This window comes from Gobius niger, assembly GCF_951799975.1.
Source record: "Gobius niger genome assembly, chromosome: 3".
Taxonomy (NCBI): Eukaryota; Metazoa; Chordata; class Actinopteri; order Gobiiformes; family Gobiidae; genus Gobius; species Gobius niger.
The window spans coordinates 33,386,976-33,408,465 of record NC_136854.1 but is presented as its reverse complement, the minus strand read 5'-3'; the positions used below and the strand labels follow the sequence as shown (position 1 = coordinate 33,408,465).

Below are 21,490 nucleotides of genomic sequence, written 5' to 3'. Positions count from 1 at the left end.
GGTACAATAAATTAAGAAGAGCAAGAAAGTCTAACAGAAGACAATGAATCGATACAAGTAAAAAGCTAAAGAAAAAAGGTAGGTTTTGGGACTAAAACATTATGAATGACTTGGCTGTCTATGGTACAAGGGCAGTGCATTCCACAATTTGGGTCCAGCGACAGAGAAAGAGCGGTCCACCTATGACCTGCCGACCTGAGAGCGTGAGCAGGAGTGTAGGGTTATAGCAGGTCAGACAGATACCGTGGAGCGAGGCCATGAAGGCATTTATAAACAAATAAAGTAATCTTAAAATCAACATTTGGTTTGGCATGTGACAAAAATATAATCCTTGTCACTTTAATCACGACATATATATGACAGTGTGTAGTTATGGACGGGGACTTCATTCCCCCAAGAGGCGGAAGCCATCATCACACTCTACCAAAACAATAGAGATGGCGTGCGCGGCGAGTGATACAATGTTTTCTTCTGCTCTTTCGTCTTTTAAATTATTTGAAAAAAAAATTTTATCCCTAAAACCGGAGCAAGAAACAGCGTTCCAAGTGCTCCTCGTGAATAAGGACATTTTTGGAAAGGCTTCCTGTATCTAGCGTTGCTCTGATTGGTTGATGCCGTCTGTCAATCACGCCCACCAGGAAATCGTTGAGACCATGCTTGCTCCCAGACTATATGTCTTTGAAATATCTATCTATATATCTATCCCAAAATTGCTATGAATCAATGCTATATAGGGATGCACGATAATATCGGCCGCCGATAATTATCGGCATTTATCGGCATTTTGGCGCCATCCCCGATAAAGCCGATAAAAAAAAATTCGGCCGATAATTAGGCCCGATAATTATAAGCTCAAATGACATTGAATCTGCGGCTCCAGCTCGCTGCCTTTCTCTCGGCGGCGCCGCCCCGCACGTCCTGCAGCCCGGAGCTGCTGCAGACTCAGGACAGCACTTTTACAGCAGCAGATATACGCTCTCCACGGCCGACTTCTGCACGACTTTAGCTGAAAAATGCGACGAGTATTCCAGGGAAGCAGCGCTGTGCAGGCGCTCTCCGCGAAGGAAGAATTTTTTGACTTTTTATTTCGAAGTCACTTCAACATTAGCACCGCAACAAAATGAGAAAAAGACGAGGAAATGCGAACCGCGGACCCGCTCACGTAAGTGAGCATTACTGGAACACAGCGGGGCCTGAACACCCATGTATTATCTTAGCATTTCTGATCAAATAAACACGACAGCCCCGCGATTAAAGCGCTATGAACGAGAGAAGTTTTACATTGATGAAATGAGCCACGCAGCTATGTTTTTTTTTTTTTTTTTTTACCGCACGAGGCACAAATGCATAAATGAGCCCAATGCAGGATTATATTCCAGCATTGTAAATAAGAATTCATTAGTATGATGTCAACAAAAAGAAAAATACTAGGAATTAAGTAGTAGTAGTAATATTATTCTTTTTTTTTTTTTTTTTTTTTGAATAAGATGTGACACAGATGAACAGAGACAGATGATGGAACTGTAAAAAAAAACAGCTTTAGAAAAAGGTGGAGACCCAAACCCAAAGTAAAACTCATTATTTGATTTATATTTATACACTTGTATATTGCTTGGTAGAGTTAATACATTTTGGGCAGAACTGTGAACTGTTACAGTGAGTTCTTGTCACAAAATAAAGTGCAAATATATATACATAATTATCGGTGTCATTATCGGTTATCGGTATCGGGACATGCGGAATTATCGGTTATCGGTTCAAATTGGCATTATCGTGCATCACTAATGCTATATACTTTCTTTCCTCATTATAGTATTTTTATTTACACATGCCCATTTTTGATAATCGTGCTCACTTCACTTTCATTTATCACCATCAATATTACAAAAGCATCAAAACAACAAACTTTAAATGATCTTATAATTGCTCTAAGTGGTTCTAAAGTGATAAAAAAAAATCAAGCTGTGAGAGGAAATAAAGCTTACAGACAGACCCACAGGCAATCGAGTGCTGGGGAGGCTGATCGATGCAGGAGGAACCAGAGGCACTTTGAACTTTAAGAAGAATTGGTATGATTGATTTTTTCCCCCCATCCCTATCCAGCTCCGCGGTGTGTGTCTAACGGTGCATACGTGCGCTACAAACGTGTAGGGTGAAATTGAAGGGGAGGTTTAGGTTGAGTGCTTGTGAGTTTACCACAATAACTTCAGGGTCAAGCAAGACACGGGGTCCTTTGGCGAACAGGCTCTATTTTATTGCTGAATAGGCCACACTGTTGGGTGGATTTGTTATTGCCGGCTATGATCCTACCCCTGTCGTACATTTATTTCTTTGAATCAGATTCTATCACTGCATCTAAATGTCAAAGGTTGAGTCAGAGGTTGGTAAAAGTACTCAAAATATAAAATATGAAATTCAGTAGTGTGCATTAAAAATAAATAAATACAAAAATAAACCACTTTCCGTGCCTACTGCAAGTGACGCTGTAGTAAAGCCATGCCCTTCGCTCTACAGTTTAATAACAACCTTCCTAATCACATAATCACTCATGCGATATTGTCAAAGAAGTGAAAGTAGCTAAATTTAAGAATGTAACTCCATATGCACATTGCACAAATGTGTAGTATTTAAATTGCTGAGGTTCATTCCTCTAACGTAAGATCGATCATGCATGATATATGTGCAAATGCAGGCATGTTTAGAGATTTTGCACACCATAATGCTACTCTACAACATTGTGAGGTATTTAAAGTCACAAGTTGGATATACCTTTTGTTGCACCTTTCAAACAAGTATTGACTTCTAATGGCGATTAGATTTGTTGTCCTTCGTCTGCAACCAATTTTGTGTGACATCCTTTTCAGTATTAGTGTAGTTTGCCAGCTTTTATTTTCAAATGTTTACATTCCTCTTGTTTAATCCCACAATACGACAGATCTTTATATACTGTAACACTCTACTTCTATTTAGGCACCAACTGCAATTTTAACCTTCATTCACAGATTGTGTCTTACTGCACTGAATTCCTTGTTGGTGTAATAGTAAAACAATGCATATTAAGCAAAATACTCTAATTCTAACACGGTGTTGGAAAGGGCACAACAAGCTATCTGCTTGAAACAAATATGGCAGATTTTCTCCTTAACATGCAGCATATGATGTTCGATCCTTAATGCTATAATGTGCAGTGATTTTTGAAGAGGACATATCATGCTAAAATGACTTTTTTGTGCTTTAAGTCATGTTAAAGTATTGTTCCCTGGTCAGGGACATACCTGGAGTAGTAATTCACTATTGTTTAATTCAGCTGTTTCTTCTACCAATCTGATACTGGTATCGGATATCGGGGCCTATACTGGACAAAATACAAATACATACACATTACATATCAATGCCAAGGCATCCAAAAAAAATGTTTTTATGCATGATTAGTCCACTTTAATACAATCTCTCTATCTATTGCCTTCTTACAAGACGTGCTATTATGAAGGGGACGATCTATGCCAGTTTCTTCACCTGTCCGTGGTTATAATCTTATGATTGATCGATATATTAGACAGACACTGCTTATTCTCAACACAGAGCCACCAGTCTAATTTAATCTGATGCATTTAATGGATTTTCTGTCAGTATTGATGAGAACAAGTTGCTGCGGCATATAACTTTGCTGTGCATTTGTGCATCAAGTGTTCAGTGGCTTCAGGCTAATGACAATTCTCCACAGTGACCGGCCATGCCTTTTGTGCTGTCTAAGCTAACACCTAACCGCCTTTGAGTGTTTGCAAAGTAGTCTGGACCAATAAAGGACCACTTGTCTCTTTCCTCGGCGGGCGGCAGATGAGGCTCGGTTAGGCAACGTAAAGATTTCTCCTGACAAAGAATAATGAGACTATTGATTGTCCTGCAAGATATTTACCAAAGTCTATTTTGAAACCACCAAGTGCACTGACACCTGAGAGAGGGCAGTGCCTCCTGAATGCGAGCCAAGAGACCTCAATTCACAAGGCTGTCTGTGGGGGGAAAAGTAACAGCGTGGATTACTAGGAGTGACCAGAATTAAATGTCTCTCGTATTGCTCACTTGTGCAATTCCTGGAATGAAAATAGGAACAATTGCAGATGTTGGTGTTGCATTTTAGTTTTATGACGCTTATAAGATGCACTAACCACATAATAACATTTGTTTTTGGATTTTTTTGCAGGTTCCTACCTCGGGCCGTGCGACTTACTATGTGTCCTACAAAAGAGAGCAGTTCATTCAAATCAAATTGCCAAAATATTCTCTCCCAAAGGTAAGTGGAAAGTGAGAAAAAAATACACATCAATTTGTTATTTTTAATTCGGCTTTTAAAGACAGAAAAAAAGGCTTTTTTTTGCCCTGTGAGGGAACGAATTCTGTGATTAAATGTCTTTTAGTTATTGTGCTATTTTGTCGGAAATACTGTTTTGGTGTCCCAGAGTAACCACTGACAGTCTGTCTATTGCATCAAAGTAAATTCTCTTTACAAATCTAAGCTCCATCTTGCGGTTCCAATCAAACCACCCGTGCCAACAAAATGTTCTGAACTTATTGAAAACGTTTTGATAAAATTAATAATACTAATTAAATGCCTTTCCGTTCTTAAATACAACCATACTTAAACTTGGTATTTATGTGTGATATCCACTGACTTAATAAACTTCATTAAATACCAAATGAGTTTAGAGCACAATAAGTTTCAACATTTTATATGATGTTACAGAAATATTGTAAGTTGTTTTTTGTGTAAGTTCTCAGTCAGGAGTTTTCCATTGTAGAAAAGAGATTATGGGTGGTTCCATTACAAGGTAACAAGGTGGGATGAGAATTACACGTTTACACTAGTATTCAGTTGTACTACCTCAATTTTACGAGTTTATGTCCCCTGTCCATAATTACACAGTGGACTCCCACCTAAACTTTAAATTACTCCCCTGGGTGGAGAGGTACTCTGCATTTCCATTTAGCACTAATGTGTAACTTTTAAACATTTTTGATAATTGTATGCATTTTCAGCTGTTTAAGACTAATTGGCACCGGCATTAACATGCAAGAATCATCAGCCTCTCGCTCCTTACACCCAATAACATGTTTAAGTATGCAGAATATCAATGCTTTAAGTGTTTTGGTTTTCAGGGCGATTTGGTGCTATTTCAGTGGAATAATTTATGCACATTCATTTAAAATATACCCATTAACTCTCAGACGCTTTTAATACCATCTTCCTATTTCATTACTTATTATTCGCTGTTATGCGTTAAAGCATTGTGGTTAGATTCTCAACGCATGAGCGCTCCAAGTGCTCTATAAAAACAGTAGCATATACAGGGAGAGTTTCGAGAAGTTGAATTATAAGCTTCATCCTGCTTAGACCTAAACTTGTGGACCTGAATTCATGTGGTTCAGCTTAAAGGTACATCAAAATTAAAAGACAATAAAAACGAATAAGATGGTGTATTACTGTATGTGTGTATGTATGTATGTATGTGTATATCAATGTTTCACACGTTTGCAACAGCAACAAGCTGTTTCAGGGGACATGTGTTAAAATATTTAATCTTTGCTAATGTTTTACAAGGACTATAGTCACTGTACACATAAAAGTGTTAATGCTTTTGAAAATATGACTTAATTAGAAGGATAACACCAGTTGTAAGCTCATCAGTTGTATAATTTTCATTTTATTTCAGTGAAGCAGCAATTTTAATGAAGAAAAGTTATTTTTATTTGAATTTTTAAGCTGCTGACAGGAAGTGACAGAGATAAAGGTTAAGTTCCATAGCTGTTTAAAATCGTTTGCCTTCAACTATGTCACTTCCTGTCGGTGTCCAATAAGGAAGAGAAACTATAAACATAAAAAAAAATGGCCAAACTAAAGAAATGTCCAGCCCAGGCTATGTAATATCACCTTTCTGCTGAAAAGCACTAACTCCCTTCTCTCTCTGTGTATTTGGTATAGGATTTACACATTGTGAGCACAGATGAGAAGCAGGTTTTTGCAGCCGTGCAAGAGTGGAACCAGAATGATACGTACAACCTCTATCTATCCGACACGCGAGGGATCTACTTCACCTTGGCACTGGAGAACGTGAAGACCACCAGAGGCCTAGGGGGCAACCAGAACCTGGACCTGTATGAGGTACGAAGAGATCAAACAGTCAAACAGATACTATTATTATCTACGGTACTAGTTATTTGTAATTGAATGTCAAGTTTAGTGCTAATATATTATTACAACTGGTACAGCAACTTCTAGAACTCTCTAAAGTGCAGAAGTCACCAGCTTCTACACCCAGAGCCCCGATAGTCACCATCCTCATGCTCTTGTTGTGACTAACACCCAATATGGTTAAATAGAATGGCAGAAACCAGTCCTATCTCAACTGGTTTGTGCACTTCGATCACTACTACCACTTCTACAACTCTGGGCCAATTTGAGCTTTAATGGAGCTCTATTCCACACATTTGTCCATGTTACAAATAAAAAAAAATGTTTATTTCTATTGATCTAATATCTTTACCTTTATTTAACCAGAAATGTCCCCCTGAGATTAAAGAACATTTTTCTCTTCATGAAAGTTCTGTCTGGCCCCAGAGAGGGGACTTTAAAGTTGATATTGTGTATGTGCATATTTGACCTTTCAGTGACCCGGCAGCTGTATGCGTGGTCAGCATGGCGCCTTTACTTTACATACCAGTGGCTCTAGGAATTGTTTTCAGGGTTTCTGGTAGGTTTTCTGGATGGAAAGTAAAGGTGCCATGCTAACCACTCATACAGATACTGAGTCACCGAAATGCAAAACAAAAAAGTTTTCTAATTGTTTGAAAGTGAAATGCACAGACAACCAAAAATGATCTAAACTCAGAGTAACTATCTAAATAGTGTGCTGTCAAAGTGATTAGTTGTAATCATTGCATGTGGGTTTTCTTAGGGACACAGAAAACTAAACTCAAGTTTGGTACATGAGCTCACTAGAGTTTGCAAACTCACATCCGCAGTGCTGTTTTGACCATTTCCCCGTGACATTAAAATTCGTGTCTTTATTTTTGCAAAATCCTGCAAACAATATCAGCAAAACAAAGGCTGTGAATGTGAATGGTGGTCATGGTTTCGACTGAATATACTACTACTGAATAAACTAGAAAGTTTTCACTCAAAAATAAATATGTAAACTGTGTATTAGCATAGTATTACTCCACTGACATTGTTGACTTTGATACTAGATCCACTGGCATCAGATTCTTCGACAAAATGGGGCTCCAACTTTATCAGCATGCAAGCCATTTTTTGCACATGAATGGGCAGCTATTTCACACTACTGCTCAATGCTCTCACAAAACAGTTGGACATGAGCAATTTACCGAGGACTGTGTGCATAAAAATCCACATAACTCGCAGATTTCATTCCTCAAAATGGCTCCTTTTGATTACTGCGGATCCATTGAATACGACCTCTGCTGCCACACAAGCAGTAGAACCAGGACGTTATTCACACACGAGACTGACATTTTAACACATTAAGTAACTAAATCTCGCCACATCCATAGAGCCTGACTTTTTTATAAAGAAGAGGACAAAAGTGTACCTGAAGTAAAATTGGGAAGTGCAAACGAGTATTATCTTTGAGCTCTGCATTGCTTTACTTGATGCTGTTAGAGCCAAATTCATTTGTTGGCCTGCAGGTGGCGCTCTCGTGATGTAGAGCGTTCATTAAGCTATAAATTTGTGCCTTTTGATGATGCCTTCTGGTGTGCGATTCAGTTTTTGACGGCATATTTTAAATGAAGTTTTGTGGTTTACTTGCCATCTGAGGGAATAAAGGAACTCTTATCTAAATTTTTCATGCCTTTATGGACTTTTTGAAGTGGGAAGTTGACACAATAGCCTGTGGCGTGTCAGCCATAGTGATTGTGACTGTGATTAATTGATTACTGCGTATACAGAAAGCTTTCTTGTTTATAGATTATTGTGTCCATGTCGTTTTCAATTACCGTATTTTCCGGACTATAAGTTGCACTTTTTTTCATAGTTTGGCTGAGGGTGCAACTTATACTCAGGTGCGACTTATATATCAACATATATAATATCACATGTTTGTTATTTTCACACTGACAGCCGCTAGAGGGTGCTCTATTCTTGTGTACTCCTGTACCACTAAAGATCTAAAAAAACGTAATCGACCATCAGAAAGAAAGTTAAGATTGAGTGAGAGTGAAGAACTTGTGAGGGGCTGGCGAAAAATAGAGGTTACTCTTACTGCAATGAAGAAAACAAAAAAACAAGAAAAGCTAGCATAAAAGCTAGATGGCCACTGCTAGAGGAATGGGAGAGGCTTGTCAATGGTGCAGTTACGCCTCCATGCCCAGGTAGTTGCGACTTATACTCCAAAGCGACTTATACATGTTATTTTCTTCTTCATTATAATAATAATAATAATAATAATAATACATCAGACTTGTATAGCACTCTTTTGGACACTCAAAGACGCTTTACGTGGGGGATAAAACAAAAAGGGGGGTTTAGGAAAAAGGTAGTTTGAACCGGTGGGTTTTGAGCACTGATTTGAAGGTTGGTAGTGAGTCAGAGTTTCTAATGGGCTGTGGGAGTGAGTTCCAGAGAGTGGGGGCGGCGATTGCGAAGGCTCGGTCCCCCAAGGTCCGGCGGTTAGTGCGGGTGATGGGAGTGAGGCGGTTGGAGTCAACTGAGCGGAGGCGGCGGGTGGGTTGGTGTTGCTGCAGGAGCTCGGTGAGGTAGGGCGGGGCCAGGTTATGGAGGGATTTGTATTTTTATGATAATGTATTTTTTGCCTGGTGCGACTTCTACTTCGGAACGACTTATAGTCGGGAAAATACGGTAATCATTATATCAAATACAGTGTCACTATTATTCCTTTTTTATTCGATGAAATCATCTTGGTGTCTTGTGATGCTCACTTTGGGAACAACTGCGTTTGCCCACTGACAAGCTGCTCTTTTACATTAGCATTCATTGTATAAACGTATGACGCTCAACTGCCGGAATCCAGTTCATCATGGTGCCAGTGTCAGGCGGGAAGAGATATTGGCCAGTTGCAGCAGCAGCGGCAGCACTGTAGAAGGCTAATTAACAATGCCATTACTTTCCATCCTCAGTATGGGATATGCATTTATGTATGCACTGTATGCTAATGGCTGTTGTTGTATGAAGTGCTGCTTTATATAATTCTTAGTCTGTCTGTTCAATATTTTGCAAAAGGATTAGTTGTGTTTTCTTTCTCAATGTTTAGAAAAATGATGCTTGTAGTGATATTCAACTTACTTACTACTGCCTCAACTAACACTATTACTATCTCATTTTACCAGAGAGAGAGAGAGAGAGAGAGAGGAAAAAAGGCTTTCCACGGAGATGACTCTGGAAGGCTGTCACTTTCTGGAGAATCCTGTCTCACTTGTGTCATGCGTCAAATAGTTCAAATGCCCCTTCCTATAAGTAATACCTCTGCTGCAACTAATAGACCTACTACTTCAAACAACAATCCAGTGTATTCTTCAGACTGTGTCATTTTTAACATGTGTTGGACATCACAAAAAACATTTTGCGCAGCAGCATTGACGACACGCCAGTTAACAAAGCCCTGACTTCCCCACTCAGTATGGGGTCGAGTACTTCCATGTGTTTGTGCTGGTGGCACTTATTAGCATTCAGCAGAGGGTGAGGTTTTCCACCCGGCAGCACAAGATGATAAGGATTTTTAATTGCATTTGTCACTCAGTCACTGCTCTGTGTTGATCTGAGCCATAACCAGAAATGGGTGATAAAACCAGGGGGAGATTTATGTCACAGAGATCCTCATTAAGGATATAGTTCTTTGCTGCAAAACAAAATCACTATAAAATAATATACTAGGGTTTATCTTTTAACAATGTGATTTGTGAACCGAAAGTAGATACGTTTACGGGCGCAGAGTGGCTGGAGAGGACTTGTAGCTCCTCCTCCTCCAGGGGTTCAGACTGGGAGAAGGCCTCTGGGTAAACATGCTGGAGGGAATATTGCTCTCAGCTGGACGGAGAATGCCTCAGGATTCCTCCTGAGGAAGTGTCTGGGGAGAGGGAAGTCTCTAAGTTCTACTTAGACTGCTGCCTTTGAGAGCCGACTAAGGTTAAGAATACGAGAAAAGGCACACTGATGTAAGCTTTACTAACCTCTCAAAGTCCAGGCAGACAAATGTGGCAAACATTTTGCAGCAAAATGCAAATAGGTGAATTGTCTTCTTAATGATATTGTGCATTGATGTTGAGGAGTAATTCATCAAACTTCAGTTAATGAATGAATAGCTCTAGTTTGCGAGCTGCAGACATGGTCAATGGTAAATGGTCTCAACTTATATAGAGCTTTTCTACCTTCATTAGGTCCAAAGCTTTTTAAGGAACCAGTCACTCATTCACTCTCTCATTCATACGCCAATGTATGCAGACACTGGAGGCAAGGTGGGTAAAGTGTTTTGCCAAAGGAACGACAATGTGCATCTGCGGGAGCTGGGATACAAACCCTCGACCTTCCAATCATGAGACTACCTGCTCTAGCGACTGCGCCACTGCCACTGATGGTTCAAATGCCACTATACAGAAAAAAAGATATAGTAATGCAACTTGTTTGGCTCCCAACATTTCAGGCCATATAAATTTAATAAACCTCTAGATTGGATATGACGCTCCTTGACATGGCAAACATGGCAGCCATCTTGTGACTGGCCGGTGAGGCTAGCATCTGAAGCAAAACCTGATGCAAAACCAGGAGCAACATTTTCATTCATTCAATGGCAGAATGTGAGATACCCCCATTGTTTGGGATTGGTTGAATTACCACTGGGTCTTGGTGTCTCAGTCAGGATGTAGTGTCTTAGAAATGTCTCATTTTTTCTTCCTGCTGTTCAGCTGTATTGGTATTGTTTTCTCCATCCATTCCCAGGGTTCAGTGGATAGCATTCCAGTGTCCCAAATTCCACAAATTCCACAATACTGTTAAATAGAACTCAATTATTAAGTGTTTGACGCAGGAAAATCCATGTACAAATATAACTAAAGTCTATACAACTGAAATAAACTGTGGTAAAAAAAAAAGAACTTTATTTTTTTTGCCAGATGTGACATGAGGTCGGTCACATTCATCAAAGAGTCATGAAATAACTAGATACAAAAACAGTATCAGTGGTGTTTTCCATTTGATAACATTGCACTGCGTTAGAAGGGCCAGTCACAAGATGGCGGCCAGAATTTACTTTTGTTCCAAGTTATTACTATGGGCTTGTCATTTGGCAATCTAGAGTTTTATTAAAGATCTTTGCCTCGGGTGCTTTGTGCTAGAGCCTCTCCTCTAGCTTTGCATTCTTCTTCCCTAAATAATTAAATACGCTTTTCCTCGCAAATTACATAATTAGCTCCCAAATTATAGGGATTATTCCATTGTCAGTCAGATTGGATGGGGGCGATTTGTGTAATCATGAGCCATTGTTGTGCAAACTCATTTTCAGATGACTTTGGGGCTTGAAGCACCTGCTAAACCTGTCTGTGTATTCTTTGCGTGAATGTGAGTGCAGTTGTGCCAGGAAACGCAGAGGTCTTATTTTCACTCGGCATAAAGAGACTGGAGGGATTGATTCGACATGTGAAGTGGACAGTTGTCAGGCAGTGTTAAATGAGCTGATGGATGCAGGTACTTGATGATGGGGAGAATTGAATGGACTTGCACTTGAGGTATTATGAGCTTTTGTGAAAGATCATCTTCAGATAAGGATTAAATCACTATGAGAGAGTTGTGTTTGGAATGAAATGGATCACAGATTGCGAAAGACTATTAAACCATCTCTTAATGGAGGGAATGTTTTGCTTGCAAGTTTTTTTTTCACTTAAGATGCACCAATCAAGCTTTTTTTTTTTTTTTGCGTCCATACTGATACCAATGCTAGGACTTTGAGTATCTACCAATGTACGATATTAACCGATACCAACAACCTTCTTAAAAATGGCTTGCTTTGAGTGAAAAAAGTAGCATTTTCTTTTTTACATTCTGAGATCACAAAAAAGATTCAGAATTTTCTGGCCCCTATGCCACCAGTGTCAGATTTTTTTCATGACAATCTGAACGACACAGATCCGATCTTTTCAAATGCGACCCAGGCCGCTTGGATAAGTGGTCCTAAATCCGATACGTATCTGATCTTTTGCAATGCGACTTCAGTCTGAACGGCCAGGTCGCATTTGTCCAGCCTACAGGTCATCGATGTGCTACAAATACCATTCATTCTGCGTTAAAGTAGAAGGGGGCGGACAGGAAAACTACACGGGCACTTGTTATGAATGAAGTTAGTGCAACTCGCCGCTCACTTCTCTCTCCGTGGCTGAGATCCAAAGCGGCACGTTAATCATTAAAGACATCGCTACCACTGCTCCTCAAAAGTCCATAGTCCAAACTGTCTCTCTTCCTTCTTAAAATGACTCAGTTATGGATATATTGTCTCTGTTAGCCTAAAACGTTTACATTGCCAGAGCGTTGCGCTGTTTCCTGTTGCGCGACACATTCGAGCGGCATCCTGTTCAGGCAGGAGGTCACATACAGGTCTCATTTGAGAGTAATGTGAACGACCTTTCAAAAAAATCTGAATTGAGCATTAAGACCTGCAGTCTGAACATAGCCATATTTCTGTCCCAGCCATGATTAGTTACCTCTTAGAACTAGCAGTGCAATTTTGCGCGATGATCCAAAGAACGGTACAGCAAGTTCTGTACATTCATGGACATTTAGTTGGTGAAAATTGTGTTATTAAAGCGGTGAGAGTCTAAACATTAGGGACAAAATATCGATCGGAAATACCAAGTATCGCAATACTTTGAATACTTGTTTGTGGCATTTTTATCATGCACTCCTTTGTTTTCCAGTAACAGTTACACAGTACTTTGTGTACATTTTGTGTTAATGCACTTTTCAATCTTAACACTTCAATAAATGTCAAATGGCATTTGGTTTATGGTTGGCTTTGGACACATTTTTACATATTTTAAGGTCAACATAAATTATTACTTATCATAGTTACTTACTGTATCGCAATATGTATCGGATTGTCCCCGAGTATTGTGATACATATCGGATCGTGACAAAAGTATATCGCCGGCATCGGTTGAGTATCGGATATTTGTAGCCTGTGCCCGATATCATATATTTTCCAGTGTCTGCTCCGATATCCTATACCTGTATCGGATCGGTGCATCCCTAATTTCCCTTAACCACTATGGCTCCTTACCGAGAGCTGTGGTGTTTTTCTTCCATGTTTGAGATTTCCCACATATTTATACGGTCACGAGGTCATGCACCTGTGTTCTGTAACTAACTGTAATAAATTGATCAAACTGATTGCACATTACTGCAACAGGCCACTTTTTTGTTTTTCTTACCTGCATTGATTCTGAGAGATACAAAGTGCATGCACTGGAGCGGCGGACTCTGAGTCAAACTTTGTTGTTGTGATGTTTTCCCTGGTTGCACATACTCCGCTGGTAGAAGTCTGCAGCGTACATGTGATGTGGAGGTGGCACCGATAAATAATTATGTGCGTGATTGACAGTTCAGGTTGGATAGAGACAGGAGGACCTCGTTAGCCGAATCCATCCCTGGCTCCGCGTTTCAATGACGGTGTCAAATGTGCTGCCTATTAGTGCCACTTATACAGATGTGGGCCCATAGGGAGGCGCTCGAAAACTGCAGCCCAGACCAGTGTGCCTCGTCCCTGCGTATCACACTTTACCAGTGCCGTTGAGGGATATGTTTCATCCCATTGAGTAAGAAAAAAAAATAATCTAGGAAGACATCTTGAGCACAGCTTGTGTGTCTATCTGTAAAATCGAAGTTCGCTGTCAGAGTGAAGCCTTGCGGACACTTCTAGACCTTGATCATTTGGGGCTTTCCGGGAGACTTTGACGTATAAGGATGTAATTACAGATAGCACCGAGAAGAGAGGTGTAGGGTTGATGGAGGTATAAGGTAGACCGGGATTGAGGCATATGATAAAGGTGCATTACATTATAGACGGGAGTTGAAATGAATGGAGAACAGTGTCATGTAAAACTGGCGGATAATGTTGCTCTCAAATAAAGAAAAAAAACATGCCTAGTGTTTTATCTAATTTCTGCATTACTATTTTGGCGCTCTCTCCTCCTCTGTGTTTTAAAGTCCTTGATCATTTCAGCACTCAGTTGCCGTCACTATAAATAATTTGTTGCTAAGTTGGAGGTTAATGTTTTGAGCTTTATTCAAACGGCTTCACTTCTGTCAGGGCCGGTCAAGGATGAATTCAGTTGTTCTGTCCGCTCAGAAGTTTGGACTGAATTACTTTTTGTTTTATCACTGTAGTGTAATAAAACATAAAGTACCAATGCGAGGTTGTACACATGTATTTAAAAGTGCATTATGGAACTTTTTATGTGGAAAAAAAAAATACAACATTTGACCTTTCAGTGGATGTGGTTAGCATGGCGCCTTTACTTTCCATTACGGTGACCTCTCTGACGCTCCAGGACCAATGTTTCTGCTGATGGATCCTCTCACTATAAAATCTACAAAACAATTGATCCTGGAGCATTGTACTTGCCACAGAAATTGAAAGTAAAGGCACCATGGTAATTGAAATCATGGCGTGAGAAAGGAAACAAGAGACCCGTACGTGGAGTTAAGTTGAGGATATTTACTGGGAGAAAAGTGCAGAGTATAAACACAGTTTCACACTGAAATAACGATAGACATGGGTATATATCATAGTATGTAAATTAGGTACGTACAGGGCGTCTCCTTAAAGACGATAGGCTCAAGTCCAAATTTCTAAATAAGGTAGCTTCTCTTTAGAGGGGCTGCTAGAGATCCGCTATGTCCATGTAGGGGGAGTCCTCTCCCCCAAGAGAAAGCATGTGAGACCACACCGTTAACGGTTTCAGGATAAACATACATGTTGAGGCCCTAAGCACTCTTTGACGCCAAAGCCAATGCACTTGGAATGCTTGCATGTACAATACCTTACATGTACATTCATATGATTGTTGGGGCCATAGGATGGAAGAACAGTCTTTGACGTCAAAGCCAATGCAATTGGAATGCTTACATCTATAATACTAGCTGAGACCCGGCCTTCGGCCGGGCCTCGCTAGTCTCCACATTTGATATTCTGAGATTATGAGTGATTACAAAGAAATGTCCAACCCGTCACACAGTTCAGCTGTAGACCAGTGGTTCCCAACCCATTCCAAAAACTATGGCCACTACAAATGAGTAAAAGAATGAATGCAAAAAAAAATGTCAAACAAACTGCAATTGGAGTGTTTGATGCACCCGTGCTCCTTTCTTATAAACTACAACGACAATATTGTCGCTAAACTCAGGGAATAGAATTCAAGAGACAGTGGAATAATTATGGATAAATATTAGGGGTTCAGTTCTAACGCTTTGGTTCAAAGTGCAGGACCCGTGGTTTGGTCCATCACGGTAGTTTACAATCCAAAAAATAATGAGTAGGTTTTGAAATGAAATAGCCTAATTATCGTAGTTAGACAGTATTTATAACCTTACAATAAAATAGGCAATGCTTTCCAAGCTGCTTTAGAAGCAAATGTACCTCTGGGCTCAATACGTGAAAGCAAAATAGAAAACAAATGGTCCAGCAGCCAAGTAAAAAAAAAGATAAAAAGAAAAAAAACTACGCAGTGCAGGCCATGCGCTCGTGAAGTTGTAGTGTCATTTTCGCGTTTACTCACACGGAGGATAAATCAGTCGGAGCAGCGCGTGTGATTAGAGGCTCGTGTTTGAGGAGGTTTTGGGCATGCACGCACACGCACACACATACGCACACGCACACACACGCACACATGGCCCTGTTTGGATGCGCACGCGCACACATACATACACACACACACGCACACACACACCGCCCTGTTAGTACGCGCGCACACGCACGGCAGTCAGATCTCGTGCACTCGCGTTTTTGTGACAGCGGGTTGTCCTCGGACAGCAGCACCGCGGTCCATATGGACCCGTGGCCAATGCCCGCGGCCGGTGGGACCGTCACGTGGGGGCCGGCCGCGGATGTAATAACACCAACCACGCACACACTCACTACTGTCGCCAGGCTTCCTGGTGTTCCCAAACGGTCTCCCATCCCAGTTCTAACCAGGCACTTTCCTGCTTAGCTTCAAAGTCGGTATGGGAAATAAACATGGCGGCGCCCAGGCGGCGGCCATTGAAATAGCGTTTTCTATAATAGATAATTTAAACATTGTAATGTTAAAATTATGATTTCAATAATCACCCATACGATGTTTGTTTTTTACATAAGAACTTCCATAATGCACCTTTTAATAGCCTGGAAAAAGAATACGATGAAATCTTTATGCACTTTACATCATTATCTGCCTCAGTTTCAGACAGTACTCAGCCAAGAAAAAAAAAAAATGAATATATTAGTTACATCTGTGTTCTGCTTGGTGTTAACCCTATCGTTGCACTTCGCATTACTTCAGTGAGACGTTTGTGGTCTACAGGTGGCTGGGATCAAAGGCATGCTGATCGCCAACAAGAGACAGGACAACCAGGTGAAGACGTACATCACGTACAACAAAGGCCGCGATTGGAGACTGCTGCAAGCCCCCTCCTCGGACCTGGATGGGAATGACATCCACTGCATACTGGTGAGTGAGCGTGGAATGGGGTATATTGTTTTATAATGGTTAAAACAATAACAATTATAACTTTTCTCTGCTTTTTGCCAACACACTTTAAGAACACATGTATGGGATGTATTGTGGATCCATTAGGATGTGCTTGTTTCTGACTTGTAAATATGATTACACCATATGTACAAATCCCTTGGACTATAGTTGAACTCACAGCCCGTAAAAACAATAACTAATAAGCTTTATCATGTCGTGGGAATGATTGATGCTTTGAGGATTTTATTTGCTTTATCATTTGCTTAAAAGTCTTCCAAAACTTTATTAGTCTGTAGTCAGTTTAGTTTCTTGCCAAGTTCCACTCAGTTCAGCAGATGTGCCAGAAAAATAATAGACAGCTATAATGTGATGAGTGTGACACTTTTTTATCACCTGCTGTCTGCAAATACAAAATGGTTACGTTCCCTGTAGTCGCCTTAAGTTATAATCAGCACACAAAGTCAAAATCGTCAATACAGAAGGATGGCCTTGCAAACCTTGTTGAGTGCACAGGCAATTTGCAAAAAGCATACCATGCATAACAGGATTTTTTTTTAAATATTTGTTCTAAGATTAAGGTGTGAAAATGCCGTCCTAAGCAGCAGTAGCTAATTAGGCTGAGATGTTTGCATTCCATTATCTTAAAGCAGCATGTCAAGCTGGCGGCCCGCGGGCCGAATTTGGCCCGCAATGATTTTATCCGGCCAGTATGTCAAAAAAGTAAGTCTCTAGCCTATTCCTGTGCAGTTATGATTTTTTTAAGGAAATAACCACAATGCTTATTCCAGCCACTAGGGGGCAGCTAAAATAAAAAATAACAAACAATTCCACATGTGTCCAGCAGAGGGCACTGACAAAATAAGAGATCAGAATATGAACAACACATTATAGCCAAGTGGTAAATTGACAGTTTGCCCCAGGGCGGCTGTGGCTACAATAGTAGCTTACTAGCACCGAGTGTGGAGTGAATGAACAATGACAGTGTACTCTGAGAAACTTGTGACACTGGCTTGTAAAGCGCAATGCAAGTGTGAAGCATTATTATTACAGTCCCGTGCTTTTGACCAAATCAGCACTATTTTAAAATCACAGCTCAATATAATTAATTTGTTGGAAAATTGTTCTCTCAATGGTATTTTCTTGTTTACATTATAAACATGCGGGCGCATATTTATCACGTTATATGTGGCTCACGAGCCGCCCAGGAAGCTGGATTTCGGCCCACGACCCAAATGAGTTCAAAAGGAACAGGCCACTGTTTTTCCAAACTGAGATATGTTCTTACCTGACCTTAGACGAGTTGATGAGTACCTGTCAGGTCTTTGTGCATGCGCTCAGTCACGTAAAAAGATGATGTTAGCATTTAGCCTCTCCTCCTCTCCTCTATGGGGCCAAACAGGGGTGAAGTTAGAAGCGACCAAGCTCTTCCACGTTTTCCCTACTTAAATACGGTTACGTGAGTAGTTACACGATCCAGGTATAGTGACACTTTCTAAGTGGCTAGAAAGGGGAACTATTTGTAAGGCGTAATAACACCTTAGGAGAAGTTCCTCGTTCCTGAGGTGCTCATAAGGTGCACTTATCCGCTTAGAAAATCGGAGAGCAGGAGAGGCTAAATGCTAACAACGTCTTTGGTCTGGTTGCGTGACTGAGTGCACATGTAAAGACCAGACCAGGTACACATCGGCTTGTCTAAGATCAGGTAAGAGCATATCTCAATATGGAAAAACAGTGGCCTGTTCTTTTAAAGTTCGTTAGTTTGAAACATATTACTGTGAAAACTAGCTTAATATTCCCTTGAGTGCATGAATGAACTGCAAACTAACAACATCGCCGGATAACAATTTTGCTGTTGCGCTCACTACCAAACCAAAATCTCTCCCATTTATCTGTACAAATCCCTATCCGTTTGTTTTGAGAGAGTCTGCAGGTGAGTAGCTGTGCAGATAGGTCCAAGTACATTTGCCTCCGCTGTTTCTTCCTCATTACTGTGCCTCCCTGCCTCTCCAACTCGCTCCAGCAGTGGGAGGGAACGGTGCTACAGACATTAGGAGGTGCCCACGCTGTTTAAGAGGTGAACGCTGATCCCTGCAGCGCCACCCGCCGGTTCGAGGAGACTGTGCACTCGTGCCACATTTGTAATTACCGCTGCAGATTCCTTTTGATTAGCCTGCTCCGGTCTCGATGTCCTTGCGTAGTGACACGCTGTCTGCATTTGCCATCAAAGCAGCGCGCGCCCGTCTCCGCTCCCCGCCGCCAAATCCAATTGTCGGCTGTTGTCTGCTGTGCCCCGGAGACTCCGCGTCACACTTTAATGCAAATCCGCTCTGTCTTTTGTTTTAATGACAGATTAAGTGCAATTAGCGGAATTTATGAGGCCACGCTCGCTTCTCTCCGGAAGATTCATGTATCTGTCGTGTCTATTTTTATGATTTTGTTTTTCGTGGAAGCCTTGTGTTCTGACCCTGTAATTTTCAAATAAAGATTGAGTCGCTCCTCTGCCATTACCTCGGAGCGAGGAGCGCAACCCGACGCACCGCGGGAGGAAGAATTCATTTAATACAATTGGATTACAGAGATTCGTCATGTTCTGAATGTTGCCAGTGATGAGAATAATAAAGATCAGAGAAGACAGGCTGGGGACACATGTTACACACAGTGCATGGGGAGAAAAATGTATGTGAACGCTTTGGAATTTTGTGGCTAGAAACACGCACATCCACAGGTCTGAGTCAGTTTTTGTAGTATATATAGTGTATATAGGTGTGTGATTGCATGGGTCATGTGTCAGGATACATCACATGATCTGAGTCTAGAAAAAATATATATATGTGTACACAATGTTGCCAAGTTGAAGCACAAGGACCAAACCTATACAGGTCCTTGTACAGGACAGTAGGGATAGATGTGTATTGGCTCGCTTTGGAATTCCTCACATTTCTGCCTAAATTGGTCATATAATATGGTCTGATCATCAAAATCATTAGAATGAGTTAACAGTGTCTGCTTAAACTGATGCCACCCAAACAATTACCTGTTATCATATTTTAATGGCCATAACATGTAAACATTCACAGGACAGGGAGGAAAAAGTAAGTGACCCCAGGAATCTTGCTGAATTGCAATAGTTTTGTAAAGAGGGATGGTCCAAGATTCATCCTGATTGTTTTGAGCGTCTAATCTGCAACAACAGAAAAGCAGTTATTGCTACAAAAGAAGGATCAGCCAGCTGCTTAATACAAGGGTTCACTTAATTATTCCACGCTACTGTGAATGTTTCTCCAAAATATCTTGATAAACTTGTGAATTAATTTTCCCATTGATGATAGCAAGTTGTCCAGGCCCTGAGGCAGCAAAGCAGCCCCACACCATGATTCCTGCACCATACTTCACAGTTCTGCTGGTGATCCTCCACACATGACGTGGCGTTGTTCAGAATATTTTGCCAGTAGTCCTGTCCAATCCACTTTATTTATAACGCACTATTAAAAACAACAAAGTGCCGTACAAAAAAGACAATATAAAAGGCAATCATAGTAGTGCAGTGGAGCATCTAAGTGCTCTTTCTCAAACCAGAGTTGAATTGTTTGAGAGGATCACATCATGATGAATCTCGGACCATTCCTCTTCACAAAACAGTTGCAGTTCAGCAAGATTTCTGAGTTCACCTACTTTTTCCTCCCTATCCTGTGAATGTTTACAAGTTATGGCCGATCAAAAAATGATAAAATGTAAATGTTTGGGTGGTATTATTTGTATTCAAGCAGACACTGTTTAATCATTCTTAGAATTTTGATGAAGATCAGACCACATTTAGTAACCAAATTATGCATAAATGTGAGAAAAGTGTTCACATAAACTACGTTATTATTACTACATAATATGCACATACTTCACAAAGTACTACTCCACTGTATTGTTTTGTGATTGTATCTTACATAAACAAAACACTGATTATGTTCTTAAAAATTGCAACGCTGTCCAAAGGTCCAGAATTGGACCAGCATTCCAGTCAGTGAATCTGTAATACTTACTCAAAAGCATGGCTATTTATAACTTGCAAAGTAAGTAAAATGCTGCGTAGTTTTGAGTAGAATGCAAGTTTTAACTCTTCAAATAAGTGAGTATTGGTAAAATATCATTGACCAACGTTCATGTCCGTAGCTTATCCCTTACAATATTTCTGGTGATTGTTGTAACACTGGTCAAAAAGTTCCCCGGTGTATAGCAGTAGCCTCTCGACCCTCACTGAAATTGACACTTGCAGACTTTGAAGCCAGAATGTCAGTAGATAAACTCCTTTTCTCCCTGCCCCTCTCTCTCTCTCTCTCGTAGCCTTTCTGTTCGCTCCATCTTCAACTGCAGATGTCTGAAAACCCCTACTTGTCCGGAGCAATCTCCACCAAGAGCTCTGCACCTGGGATTATCGTTGCCACAGGTGAGACGGATAACTTCACAGGCAGCTAAATCTCTCCAAATCTGCAGTCCAGGCAGCTTTTAACACAAAATGGTTATTTCCTCTAAAACTGTTGACAAAATGGGCCAGTATTGGAACATTTTTTTGGTATTTTACTTTGTATGTTACTTTTGTTTTTCCCCTCTCCACAGCTGCTTTCCTCCCCAATGGGTCTGGTTGACTGGAAGACTGTACAAGAAAAAAATCTATCAGTTATTATCAATCATGTGACAAAAACTAAACCCGCTGACATTATGAGAGACACAGGGATGCTGCACAAAGTACATCTTG

The 21,490-nt window shown here is 40.6% G+C and overlaps 1 protein-coding gene across 1 annotated transcript in view; it reads left to right on the top strand.

The window, feature by feature from the left end:
• The window catches only part of sorcs3a (sortilin related VPS10 domain containing receptor 3a), a 332,565-nt gene that overhangs the window by 247,274 nt on the left and 63,801 nt on the right, over nt 1-21,490 (top strand). Inside the window, exons 8-11 of the mRNA XM_079553286.1 lie at nt 4,202-4,291; nt 5,978-6,157; nt 16,576-16,722; nt 21,079-21,181. Of these exons, the coding sequence (XP_079409412.1) occupies nt 4,202-4,291; nt 5,978-6,157; nt 16,576-16,722; nt 21,079-21,181 (520 nt within the window). The remainder of the gene's footprint in view (nt 1-4,201; nt 4,292-5,977; nt 6,158-16,575; nt 16,723-21,078; nt 21,182-21,490) is intronic.